At 32.3% G+C, this 11,783-nt stretch overlaps 3 protein-coding genes across 3 annotated transcripts in view; 1 reads left to right on the forward strand and 2 right to left on the reverse strand.

The window, feature by feature from the left end:
• LOAG_17810 (polybromodomain protein) overlaps positions 1 to 4,081 on the forward strand; it is a 21,010-nt gene extending 16,929 nt beyond the window's left edge. Inside the window, exons 29-36 of the mRNA XM_020450474.1 lie at positions 158 to 266; positions 494 to 560; positions 665 to 757; positions 869 to 1,022; positions 1,321 to 1,467; positions 2,566 to 2,795; positions 3,050 to 3,170; positions 3,282 to 4,081. Of these exons, the coding sequence (XP_020305850.1) occupies positions 158 to 266; positions 494 to 560; positions 665 to 757; positions 869 to 1,022; positions 1,321 to 1,467; positions 2,566 to 2,795; positions 3,050 to 3,170; positions 3,282 to 3,404 (1,044 nt within the window). The 3' untranslated portion in view covers positions 3,405 to 4,081. The remainder of the gene's footprint in view (positions 1 to 157; positions 267 to 493; positions 561 to 664; positions 758 to 868; positions 1,023 to 1,320; positions 1,468 to 2,565; positions 2,796 to 3,049; positions 3,171 to 3,281) is intronic.
• A 3,971-nt stretch (positions 4,082 to 8,052) lies between these two features.
• On the reverse strand, positions 8,053 to 9,633 carry LOAG_08159 (macrophage migration inhibitory factor). Its single transcript, XM_003143691.2, has 3 exons — positions 9,365 to 9,633; positions 8,818 to 8,990; positions 8,053 to 8,284 (listed from the first exon to the last, which is right to left on the reverse strand). Exons 1-3 carry the CDS (start codon positions 9,470 to 9,472, stop codon positions 8,218 to 8,220), a joined length of 348 nt encoding a protein of 115 aa, XP_003143739.1. The 5' UTR covers positions 9,473 to 9,633; the 3' UTR covers positions 8,053 to 8,217.
• Positions 9,634 to 10,372: 739 nt separating this feature from the next.
• Positions 10,373 to 11,556, reverse strand: LOAG_08160 (hypothetical protein; the record flags this gene model as incomplete). The annotated part of the gene is made up of 4 exons (XM_003143692.1): positions 10,373 to 10,477; positions 10,884 to 10,939; positions 11,374 to 11,493; positions 11,529 to 11,556. The coding sequence occupies 4 exons, from the start codon at positions 11,554 to 11,556 to the stop codon at positions 10,373 to 10,375; spliced, it is 309 nt and encodes a 102-aa protein (XP_003143740.1).
• Positions 11,557 to 11,783: the final 227 nt, after the last annotated feature.

The raw sequence follows: 11,783 nt of genomic DNA on the forward strand, positions 1-11,783 counted from the left end.
TTCTTATATTTTAGCTGTACCGCATTAGCCTTCGAGCAGAAGAAGCTGAGTTTCTTTCAAAACTTTACAATCTTTGATACTGGTGGAAAAAGGGCTGTGTTGTTGGAGGTGCAAAATCTTTTGTTTTGGTAGACGTGCATAAACAATTAAGTTTAAGCCTGGACAGATTCGAGTATATATGTGCAAATGGCAGACCTGTGACTTCCAATACGATAATCCAGAGGAATTATATGACCACGTGAAAACAGTACATACTTCTCAAATTGGTAAGCAGTTTACTTGTAGTCATATATTTTCGAATATTAAATAGAAGCTGGCGTAGAGGTTTTGTTGCAGAGGGAATGCTTATAAGTGTGAGTAGGAAAATTGTAAAAATTTCGAGGAGTTGATAGTTTTAGTTTTCAAGCTATGTTTGGTTGGGTGAGAAAGTCCCATATTTTATGATTCATTTTTTTTTTCAGTACATTTGTTCTTATTCATAATTTCTTTGCAGTTGTTGATGGTGAAAATCAATTTGTGTGTCTATGGACATCATGTTTAAAGTACAGGAAAGATGGAAAGTGAGTGATTTCCTGCAAATACTGTTTTAGCATACTAATTGGTGCAGCTCGATTCTCTGTTTGTAATGTTCATTGATGTAATCACTTTTTTTTATTGCTTTCAGACCGTTCCCTTCTCTTCCACGTCTTCATCGACATATTAAGGAGAAGCATCTAGCAACATCGGCAAAATCAATATATCCAAATCAGAGGAGCAAGTAATCCTAAATCTTATATAGTAGGCTGTGTCGAAAAATTTTCCGAGGTCTTCATCTTTGTTTTTGAAATTTGTGTTTATCAAAGTGAGAAATATCCAAAGAAATTTATAGAAATTACATACCGACTTATGTGCCTGGTTCGTCTGCCTCATCAGTTAGTTCTGGAACAACAACATTCGTAGCCGTTCAGCAACCAGCAAATGGAACTCAACAAGTTCATCAAACATACACAATTCAACAAGCGCCATTAACATATGTTACTCAGGTGAGGCAGTCAAGAACTACTTAGTTCTTGCTACTGTTCGTATAACAATTGTAATTTTTTGGTTTACAAGTTAGCAATGGGTTTTTTTGTGCCTTACTCGAGTAATACCGTTTACTGTGCTTGTTTATTAGCATTGCCCGGTATTCCGGAGATCTTATATTTTGAAGTTAGTACTGGTATTATTTGGCAGCATAACTCGTGATGACGGATCTGGAGTCGATCCTTGTTGTCCTTGTTATCTTGTTTTACCTGTATTATTTGTTGTATTGAATCACCTTAATGTCATCAATACTTTCAGGCAGTAGTTTCAACTCATCAGATTGTTGCCAATGGATACGTGAATGGGACTGCAGTAGCTGTCGCACCAACGGCTTATTTGGCAGCTACACCAACCGTCGTTCATACCAGTTCTCATGGTTACCATCCATATCATCAAGTACGGCAGGTAAATTTTTATGATTTTTATAGTTCAACAAAATTCGGGCATTTCACTGTAGACATGCTCTTGAAACTGCATTCAAATATAATCCATGAAATTCCATTATTTTCCAGAATACCTAGGGTTCCTTTGATTTCTTTTGAATGCGTTTAAAATGATAAGATTTCGGTAACATGGCATAAATCTGACTCTACGCTTCTTTGTTTACGAATATTTCTTCTGTCCATATGCTTCTTTACCTGTCTGCTGGGCACTTCAAGTAGCGATGATGTAAATGAGAATGCCAGAAGTTTTGCGGATGTTCCATTTTTGTTTGGATGCAGATTCTTTTCGTAATTGGCAGTACTCCGATGCAAACTTCATAGCGAGAAATCATTTGTTATTGATGTCTGTGACGATTTTTGCGATTTTACGTCTTTATCCATATCCCACCGTGCATACTGCATAATTTAAGGCTTTGAAATGTTTATTTTGTCAGATTTGAGGGATAAAACATTGTGTCTCGTCGAATGGATGAAACATTCATTTATGACGCCGCCACTGAAAAGGAATTCTGCAGTTAGATATTCTCTTTCATGAAGAGTTGGACGGCTGTAGTACTTTGATCGCATTTTTTGTGTCGCTTCCCCGCTTGCCAGACTTTCTGACTATAGTAAATGTTTTTCTTCTGTAGCGGTTGTCTCAACAATGGCAGAACAAAACAGTGGTATGGTGTATACATGTATATATAGCCGTTCATATATATATATATATATAGTTTGATTAAACTTCGACCTTCAAAGTGTTTTCAAGAACGGGATAAATGCATTACTTTAATAGGTGCGAGCACAGATTTGGCCCTATTCATTTTTCGACTCTCATTTGGATAAACTTGTTTGTTACACAATTCTTTCGATTTTTCGATAATAAGAACCACGTGCAGTCAAGTTCGGGTTGCCGAACAAATTGATTTTTGTTACTTCATCTCGATCATGTCACGTGCAATAATCTTGTAGGCATTTCCACTTTCTTCCGTTATTTTTCTAGAATAGCCTGAGGGAAAAATGGGAATTCTCAAAAACTCCCTTATTCTACTTCTACAGTGACATAGTCTATTTTCATTAGGTTACGGCATCGACCACACAACCAATTGCTGTAGCAGCGCAGAACTACACAGCAGTACCACTGCAGACAGTGAGCTACACGGCACCATCTACCTCACAACAATCATCTCCTGCTATAACCGATCCAGGTCGAACTGTTGTTCAAGCTCCGAAACCAGCGCAACCTGTATTTGTTGCTCCACCAAATACCGTACAAATCAAGAGGGTTATGCATTCCGAAGTTTATCTAAAGTATGTTCTAGCTTTCTTTTTCCGGTTTTCCATATTCGTTATTACTTCAAACTCGCACATTCAAAGCTTATGAAGTTGTTTGGTGTTTCCCTTGGTTGCGAATAATTTCTTCAATTGTATATGTCACTGCCAATTAAGTTGTTGGTCGTTTGACGACACGAATCGTCGTAATAATTATGGCTGTAGGGTACTGCATGTAGATTGGTAGATGAGTCACAAAAAGTAAGGCGCATCATTATAATGTTGAGTTTCAGATACATCGAATCTTTATCAACCAGTCAGCAAAGAACTGTAAGTAAATATAGCAGGAGTTTACTGGCGAACCAAAGGAATACAACGCCACCGCAGAAAATTTCTACGACGCAGTGGCTAAAAGTGAGCTGCCTTTATAGGTTCTTAATGCCTGTTAGTGAAGTTTTTTAATGAAGCTTTCTGCTAAACCCAAACAGATACTTAATGAATTTTCAAAGGTTCCCGGTATTTCAGGAAGCCAAAGACAATGGTGTCAGGGATGAAGAAGTGGTGAAAGCATTATGGCGGCTTCGTGATGCTTTATTAGAAAGTACGGTGAATATAGCACGTGAAATGGATTGTACTGGTCCATTATAAGTTATTTTTTTTTCTTCAACAAGATAAACTTAATATGTTAAAATCATGGTAGTTTATCCTTGGTTTTTATTGTTACTTATCATTTATCTTCCTTTGATTTGTATATTTACGTATGTGTATTTCATGATGCTTTAAACAATTATATTACTTTGCTATGAGATGTTTGCTGTTTAGAGGAATCTCATAGTGTGATGTTATCTATATCAGTGATACGCAACTGCGTACTGAGCATAACCATCGTGTATTTAATCCGGGTTGGCTCTTTCAGTTCTCAGGTCAGTGTATCCGTTATATTCGTGAACTGTTAGAAAGGCTTTTCACTGTTCTAAGTGACTTATCCAATTTCGATGTCCATTTCGATTTTGGACTTCAGTTTCATTTTCCTCCCAAGAAGCACCCGGTTCTAGCTCGAATTTCTTTTTTCTTTTCGAACTTGATTGTGTTAGGTGCGTAACGAATGTGTGGTTTTCAAAGTTATCTTGCATTTGAGGAAACTCTTTGGAGTTTTCTTGATTTGGGTTCGTTTTTTCTAGAATGTATATGTTTAATACTTGTTTGTAGTGAAATATCAGATAGGAAATGAATTTGGTGATATTTGGAGCAGAAATTCTTGAGCGCATTCGGAGTTTTCACGAAAATAGATGTTCTGTCGATATTAATAATAAGTAAAATTCAAGGTGAAAATGAAGGAAGGGTTAATTATATAGCTTTCCATGGATATTTTTATACTTTTGCATAGCGAATCATTAATGGAAATAAGAATAGGTCAATTCTTGTGGTTTATCATTTTTCCCAGTTCCATAAGATGGATTTCTCGTTGTATCATTGCGTTTAATTTGTCTACTTTTTTTTTTGTGCATGGTCTCATTACTTTAATTCTTGTCTGTTTCTCTAGAAAAAAGAAAAAAAAATGACGAAAAGTAAACAATTTTATCCATCGTTACCTGTAAATTATAGTTAAGAACAAAACAGTGCATACAGATGTCTTTCATGCTATTAAAGACTACTAATCATCGGACTTCCATTCGTTTCGGAAACATATGGATTTGTATTCAGCGAATATCTAAACGGACCGTAAAATTAATAAGTCTGATTTAATAAGGAGAGAATTTGCAGCGAAGAGGTAGTGCTGATGTATCAGTAATGGAATTGAATATTGTCATGTTTTTGTTCTTGTCATAACGTAACAGATATCAACTTCATTATCTTTTCTGTATCGCGGAGAGTCTTCTAATATTTGCCCAAAATTTAAGTTTTGAAAATCCAAAGCAAATTTCCCATATTTGAAGGTCTTTCAGGCGCCCATATATAAATAATGACGTAATTATCGACATTCATGCGCTTTTTTTTTCAATAAATTAGATTATATTGAGACTCTTGAAAGGATGAGTTTTCGAAGTTGGGGAATTTATAATTATAATCAAGCAGATCGCAGCTTACATGCAGTTAACATGGGGATAGATAGATCTGGTGATGGAGTAGGAGTAGGGATATTAAAAATTGAAATTGAGATGAAATGAATTTGTCGAAATTAGTAATAGTCCAGTTGAGTATCAAAATTATCAAATGAGTAAGAAGAGGGAAATGAAATATGTCGGAAATAAAGCTGAAGTTAGTGAGGACTGTCAAACTTTTTTCACAAGAAAAATGTAATCAGACAACAGATTTTTTAGCAGGAGAGAAAAGATCAATGCCAATATAAAGGAATATGTGGAACATTTGGTAAAGTTACATTTCCACTTTTTTTTTGGAAAGTATATAAATTTTTGTTTTTTGAACTAATAACTTGTACTGAAAATTTTTTAATCAGAGCCAGCAGATGGTTAAAATTTTATGATAAATTCATAATATTAGAAATGAAAGATATAAATATTTGGGATGTATCGAGTCTTTTTATTTTCAATTGTTCTCATATTATTCCGTAAGATAAAATAACGAGGATAAAATATCATAAAATATAGGCTTGAAAATTTCGCACATATTAACAGAAGAAAAATATTCCATTAAATTTTGAGAATGTATTTTTTTTTTTTAACTGGCAAGCATAATTTCTTATATAAAACAATTAATACAGCCTCAGAAAGCTTAGCAAACGATTCCTTTTTTTTATAATTCCTTATAACCATTTTCTTATAACGTTATAACCATTTTTATAGCTTCTTTGAATTTATTTAACCATTGATGGAAAAGATTAGATTTCACAAATTGTTTTTTTTTTCTTAATTTAAACTGAAATATAATTTCAGGACGATTCTTCTTTACGATCATTATACATGAAGATGAAATTGATTATCTTTGATTAAATTTTCAAGCATTTCATTTGTGCTTATAGTTTTCTGTGTTACAAATAATTATTTCAAATTTTTGCTTAAATTTTAGGGTGTAAATTTTACTTTACAAGGGAAGAAAAAAATGCTATAACACAATAATATCAATTTACTTACAAAAAAGCAAATTACTTCATTGCAAAAAAAATTACTCAATTTATATCTATTTCAGTGATTTTATTATTAAATTTAAATTTTAGTTTTAATTGTCGACATTGTTGTTATTTTTATATGAACATAGATTAAAATTCAATGTAAAGTAATTCTTGATTGATTTACATTTATGTAGAAGGCATTTTATTTATCAAAACGGTTAATTCGCAATAACAAAGGAAAAAATGTTAGGAAAGGTTAAGAAAGAGAAATGAAAGGAGAAAAAAGCTGTTCACGAGTTTGTTGATATTTTCTGTATGTTGTGATTTATTTGGAAAATTTAAAAAGAACAAGGCACTAAATCGGGGAAATTTTATAAATATAATTGAAACTGGTTCTTTTTATCAATAATTTTAATTAATAAAAATGTTAATTTATTGCGCACATATATATATATATATATATATTAATACTGAACTGAATAAAACTGAAAGATTAAAATGTATGCGATAATCCGGTCATTTCCGAATGGCTTCTTTTTTTTTTAATCATGTTATGTTTATAATTTGTCTCGTTTTTTCTCGCTTTTCTCCTATCCCTTATTTGTTATCATCCATTGTTTTTTCACCTTTTTTAAAATAAATTTCAAATATACTCGTCTCAAATATATTTCATCTTTTTCCCAAGAAATGCCTTTTTTGAATAAATTTTATTTTTTTTATTTCGCTGTTATCCAAAAGAAAAGAACCGAATTACGCCAAAGATTATGCGTCAGCAAATTTGTAATTTCTTGGGAATATCTTGCGCAAAGAAAAATTTCATTGCGCTCCCACTCGAAGTTCCGTTAAATTTTGCTACGCACATCAGAGTTGTCCGCCTTAAATTTGGATAATTAAACCATTATAGGTAAGGGAGTAAGTGTTGATGCAGCGTAATCATTAAAAATTGTAAAACACAAATCGACGCGTAAAGGTAAGTTCCAAAACGTCAAATGCTACAATCAATCAACTTCATTATATTAGAAATCTCAAGGTAACAGTGATTATGATTCCATCAATTAATTGAGAATTATTAGAAATTCCACTCTAAGTAAGGTTGGATATGAAATAATGATTAAGATTTCACCAATCAATTAAATATTATGCGCCAAAGGGACTTTATTGCCCTGTCCCTTTTCAACTTGATTTCCGTCGGTCCAGATTTATATTTCTTTAGAAACATTACTCTTACTTTATTGCAGTACTGTTATTATAGAATTCTTCCTTTTCACTTCTAATAATTCCAGTGATATTTCGAGACGACGGTTTCTTCATTCTTTTAAATTGCAATATTTTTATCGAAACAACAGATACCACTCGGAGCTTTGTGTGCGAGTGGTAACGTGCAAGACTCCATTAAATTCATCTGAGTTACTCAATATTTCTTTTTCATTAGTTGATAGTTTCATATTTGAAAAAAAGGAAGGAAAAATACCCCTCAAATAAGCAGCACTGAAGGGTAAAATTTTGTCCATAAAAGATAATTCCAGAATATATATCCACGATTGCGTGGTAAAAGAATATCATGTTTAAGTTTCATCCTGGTTTAATTCGTTTTCTTAGGTTTTTCATAATAGTTCAAGACTCGAGTATCGTCCTTGAAACAAAGTTATGGTTGGATTTTTGGCAGTCCATGTAACCCTTGAATTTTGGTAGTCCAGATAACCTTCGTAAAATGTATGTGTAAAGATATGACCTTGAGTTGACAGCTGCAATGTGACTTCCATGTTCGAATTTTCTTTCCGTGAACTTTTTTCCCCCATTTTATGAGTGACCTTTTGTTATTTAGCAAATTGGATCTCCTTTTTTTCAAACAAACAGAGTCGGATTGGAATAATGTACTTCTTCATTTCTTGTAAATGGGAGATGAAATAAATGCGAACTTTGAAGAAACGATGAAGACGACTTTAGCGAAATGCGTTATTAGAAGGCAATTTAAAATAGAAGAAAATGACCTAATGACAAATCTACTATAAAACAAATGACTACCTTAGAGCTTCCTTCTCGAAACCTTCATATCGTCTGTCCAAAAATACCGAACATCTTTGATCAAACCTGTATCATTATCAGCTGTAAATGTTTCTGCACCAGAGAGGATAAATCCGCAGATACTTCATGATAATGCATGCCTTTTTCAGTCGATTCTTTGAATAATTTGGAGAGAAAAAATGATTAATACTTTTATTCCCAAACAGATAACCATTTTAGCTAAAAATTTCCAGGCAACAAGTCAAAAATTAAAGAAATATGAGAAATAAAGATACTGCTGATTAAAAAGGTCTGTAACTGAAAATTTAAATTTTCATTGAAGCTCCACAACATCCAAAAATGATAATTTTCTTTTGCAAAATGCAATTATCCGAAAGTAGATCCATTAAAAGCCATTGAAGACGCAACGATATCCACGAACTCGATATAGCATCTGAAAAACAATTTCTAATTTTTCTCCCAATTTGAGCGGAAAACTGCTAACAGCAGTAAGGACTTTTCTTTTTTTTGGGGGGTAACAGCAAATTGATAGTTCATTGGAAAAAGACCATAAGATCAATATCTATGAGGAAATAAAATCATCCAGTCTTAAATCAAATATGAGAGATATTCTTGGGAAATGAAAGATGACCAGCAACGAGTAGCACAGAATATTAAAAACTCCCGGGAATTCCTTGCGGTTGTATAGTAATCGGGAAAATCTATAAAACCTGACTTTAACTCCAGTATGGGATGGAAAATGAGTGCAATCATCGGAATAATAACCAACGAAGAGCGTCAAGTAGGTAATAAAGTATGCGGAGGAACTACTTAATCCTACGTAGAGGATAAAACTAAGCTTTTCAGATACTACAAGCATTGAGGCCTCTGAAAGCAAGATAAAACCGAAGATGGAACAACTAAAAGGAACTAAGCAACTAATTGCCAATTTTTCTTCTTGATGTGTAAAAAAAATTAAATTTGAACCGATTTTTTGGAATTTTCAGCTCATCAGCGAGCAATTTGTACAGTTTATCAGCGTGTGAATTATTGACGCTAGGACCAACACAACCGATTGATTTCAAAACACACAAAGCACATGGATCCGCACTTCCTCCAAATACCATAGCCTGTCCACCGGTTGCATGAACTGATACATACTAAAAATAAAGAGGAGAAAATACAATATACATGAAATATATTCACCTATAATCATCATTTTTACTAGCTTCCTCCGATTCTCATCATTTAAAAAATCCGTAATGTTATTCCAGTATTTATTGTATTATTAGAATTGGAAATGAAACAAACAACGGGATATAAAATTGGATATGTTTGATGTTTCTTTCAATCTTTATATGACATTTAGTCCAACTAATTTTAATTAATGTTTTTGTGGAAGAATTAAAGATGGATTTAGTATTTTATTGACTTTTTCTGACTTTCCCACTTTTCCTCTCTCTCTCTCCCTTCCAACAATTTCAGGTTTCATTGTAGAAAAAAAAAACAATGTAACAGTCAGAAATTTACTTACACTTTCCGGTTTTCCAAGTGCTTTTGCAACCGTACTTGATGCCTTCTTTAGGAAATCAATCGAAATACGATCCTGCGGTATGTTTGTACTAATCGTAAAAGTTGGCATGTTTTCCGGAATTCACACTTTTCTAAACAGCTGAAATTTGTTAACAACATTAGTAAATTAGGAAACATGAAACGGATTAAAAACTTTAAGCTTCAGGAATAACAAAACAATAACCGGATTGCAGTCCCTTCCATCCGGCAACCAACCTTGAGAAATATGTACTATACAACTCTGATAGCATACTGCTGAACTATAAAAGATGAGCTAGAGTTTCAGGCAATCAGAGGAAGAAAGAGAAATGGGCAAGCAATGGTATGAAAAAGATGTTGTTAAAGTAACGAAGAGAGAGAAAGAGGGCATGACAAGAAGATATTGGTAGAGAGAAAAACAAACGAGCACGCCAATCGATGATGTGTATGTGTGTCTGCCCATTGTGAGCATTACTGTTCGATAATATCATTCTCTTCCCGCCTTTTTAGGGGCAACAAATTTTGCACAATTTTTAAATTATTTTAAACTTTGGGAATTCCTAAAATTTTCAAAAAATTTCAAAATTGAAATTTTTGAATCGAAAAAAAATTTTTTGAAATTTCAAAAAATTGAAAATTTTTAAAGCAACAAATACATATGCAAAAGATGCAAATAATGAAAGAGAGAAATGTGTTGCTACGTGAGTGAAACATTTGAATTCACCTGAACACCTGAATTCCGCTAATTATTTTTTCAAATTGCATTAGTGTCATCAAATTGTCATCAAAAATATACCGTCACAGAAATGCAGGCATACTGCTATCAAGTGTATCGCCATGCAGGTATACTGTCATCAAATTGTCATCAAGTACATTGTCATGTAAATGCAAATATACTCAAATTACCATCAAGTATATATAGTCATCAAGCATATATGGTCATGGCAATGCATTGTTGTTGTTGTTGTTATTACTGTTGTTGTTGTTATTGTTATTGTTGTTGTTGTCGTTGTTGTTGTTGTTGTTGTTGTTGTTGTTGTCTTGCTGTTGTTGTTGTTGTTGTTGTTGTTGCTTCTGCTGCTATCCCTATTGCTACCTACTATCCCTGCTGTTATTACTGTCGTTACTGTTGATGTTTACTGTACTTTATTCAAATATATTTTAGTTACTATAATCTTCGCAATTAAATTAACTTAAAATTTAGGAAGGATTAAGCAATTCATACTACAAATGCTTCAGTTATTTTGATAGATAAGCTATTATATCGTAAAATTGATTTAATTTGGCTTAAATATCGCTAAAATTGCATAAATGGTTAATTAGCATGACAGAATAGTCACCTGAACGAATATACAAAATTAATTTGAACGGTTAATGAGTTAATTAATTTACACCTTGTCCATCCTTTTTTTATAAAAAAAAATGCAAAATTGAAAAATAGTCATATTTTAATGAATTTTTCATCATCATCGTATATTTGGAAAGCAAAAAATTGCGATAACATAACAATATCGATCAAGCTTTGTAATGTATGCATGAGGATTAGTTTGATATGCATCTAAAATTATTTTTAAAATTACGGTATTTGTAATTTATCTCCAAAATTGTGGCATTTGTAAACAGTATCCATATAATGTAATCCCACAAAAGTAAAAGGAAAACGGATATGGTACGCCTTAAAATGGGTAAATTAACTTCTCCGATAAATCGAACCCCTGATAGATTAAATTTTTTCCCTACAATATTTAAAAAAAATGCACTATAAAAAGCATACATTCAAAATATTCGTTTTCTTCCTTCTTTCATTAAAACAAAAACAAAAAATGAAAATATTAATTGAATCAAATGTAAATGTAATAATTTGAATGTAGAAGATTATTCCTTAAAGATTTGGAACAAACTCTTTATCCATCTAGAATTATGGCTTCTAATATAACGAAGAAAATTAAATTTATTAAAAGAAACTTCTTTTTCCGAAATACAAATAAAAACGCGTATCAGCTTTTGCAAAATAATAAATCAGAAGCGAGAAGATTCCCATAGATGGTTGATTCTGAGAGAAGATTCCACTAAATGATTGATTCTGAGAGAAGATTCCATAAATGACTGATTCTGAAAAATTCCAAAATTATATCACCATTAACAACCTTTATCATAAGCATATCCAACAAGCATTTCATTGATTCTTCATGTTAATCATTTATCATCATGTTTCTAACGAAAAACTATGGCATAGGAAATTGATTATTATTGATGGAAAAATCGATTAAAAAACTAAAACTAAAAGATTTTATTCTTCTTCCTTCAACAACAAAATTAAAACTTCATTATGTTAAAATTAAAAATGTATACTTTCATAAAATAAATTATTAGCATAAAAAGCTAATTGTTGAATTGTTTTA

The sequence above is a fragment of the Loa loa genome (genome assembly GCF_000183805.2).
Source record: "Loa loa unplaced genomic scaffold supercont3.131, whole genome shotgun sequence".
Classification (NCBI taxonomy): Eukaryota; Metazoa; Nematoda; class Chromadorea; order Rhabditida; family Onchocercidae; genus Loa; species Loa loa.

Bases quoted from the DNA above. Each gene is read 5' to 3' on its own strand.
- LOAG_08159 (XM_003143691.2), bottom strand. From the start codon at position 9,472: ATGCCAACTTTTACGATTAGTACAAACATACCGCAGGATCGTATTTCG. The intron at 8,991-9,364 runs GTAAGTAAATTT...CTTTATTTTTAG, and splicing joins CACTTGGAAAACCGGAAAGT to TATGTATCAGTTCATGCAAC. The intron at 8,285-8,817 runs GTTCAAATTTAA...ATTGTTTTTCAG, and splicing joins CTGAAAATTCCAAAAAATCG to ATGCTATATCGAGTTCGTGG.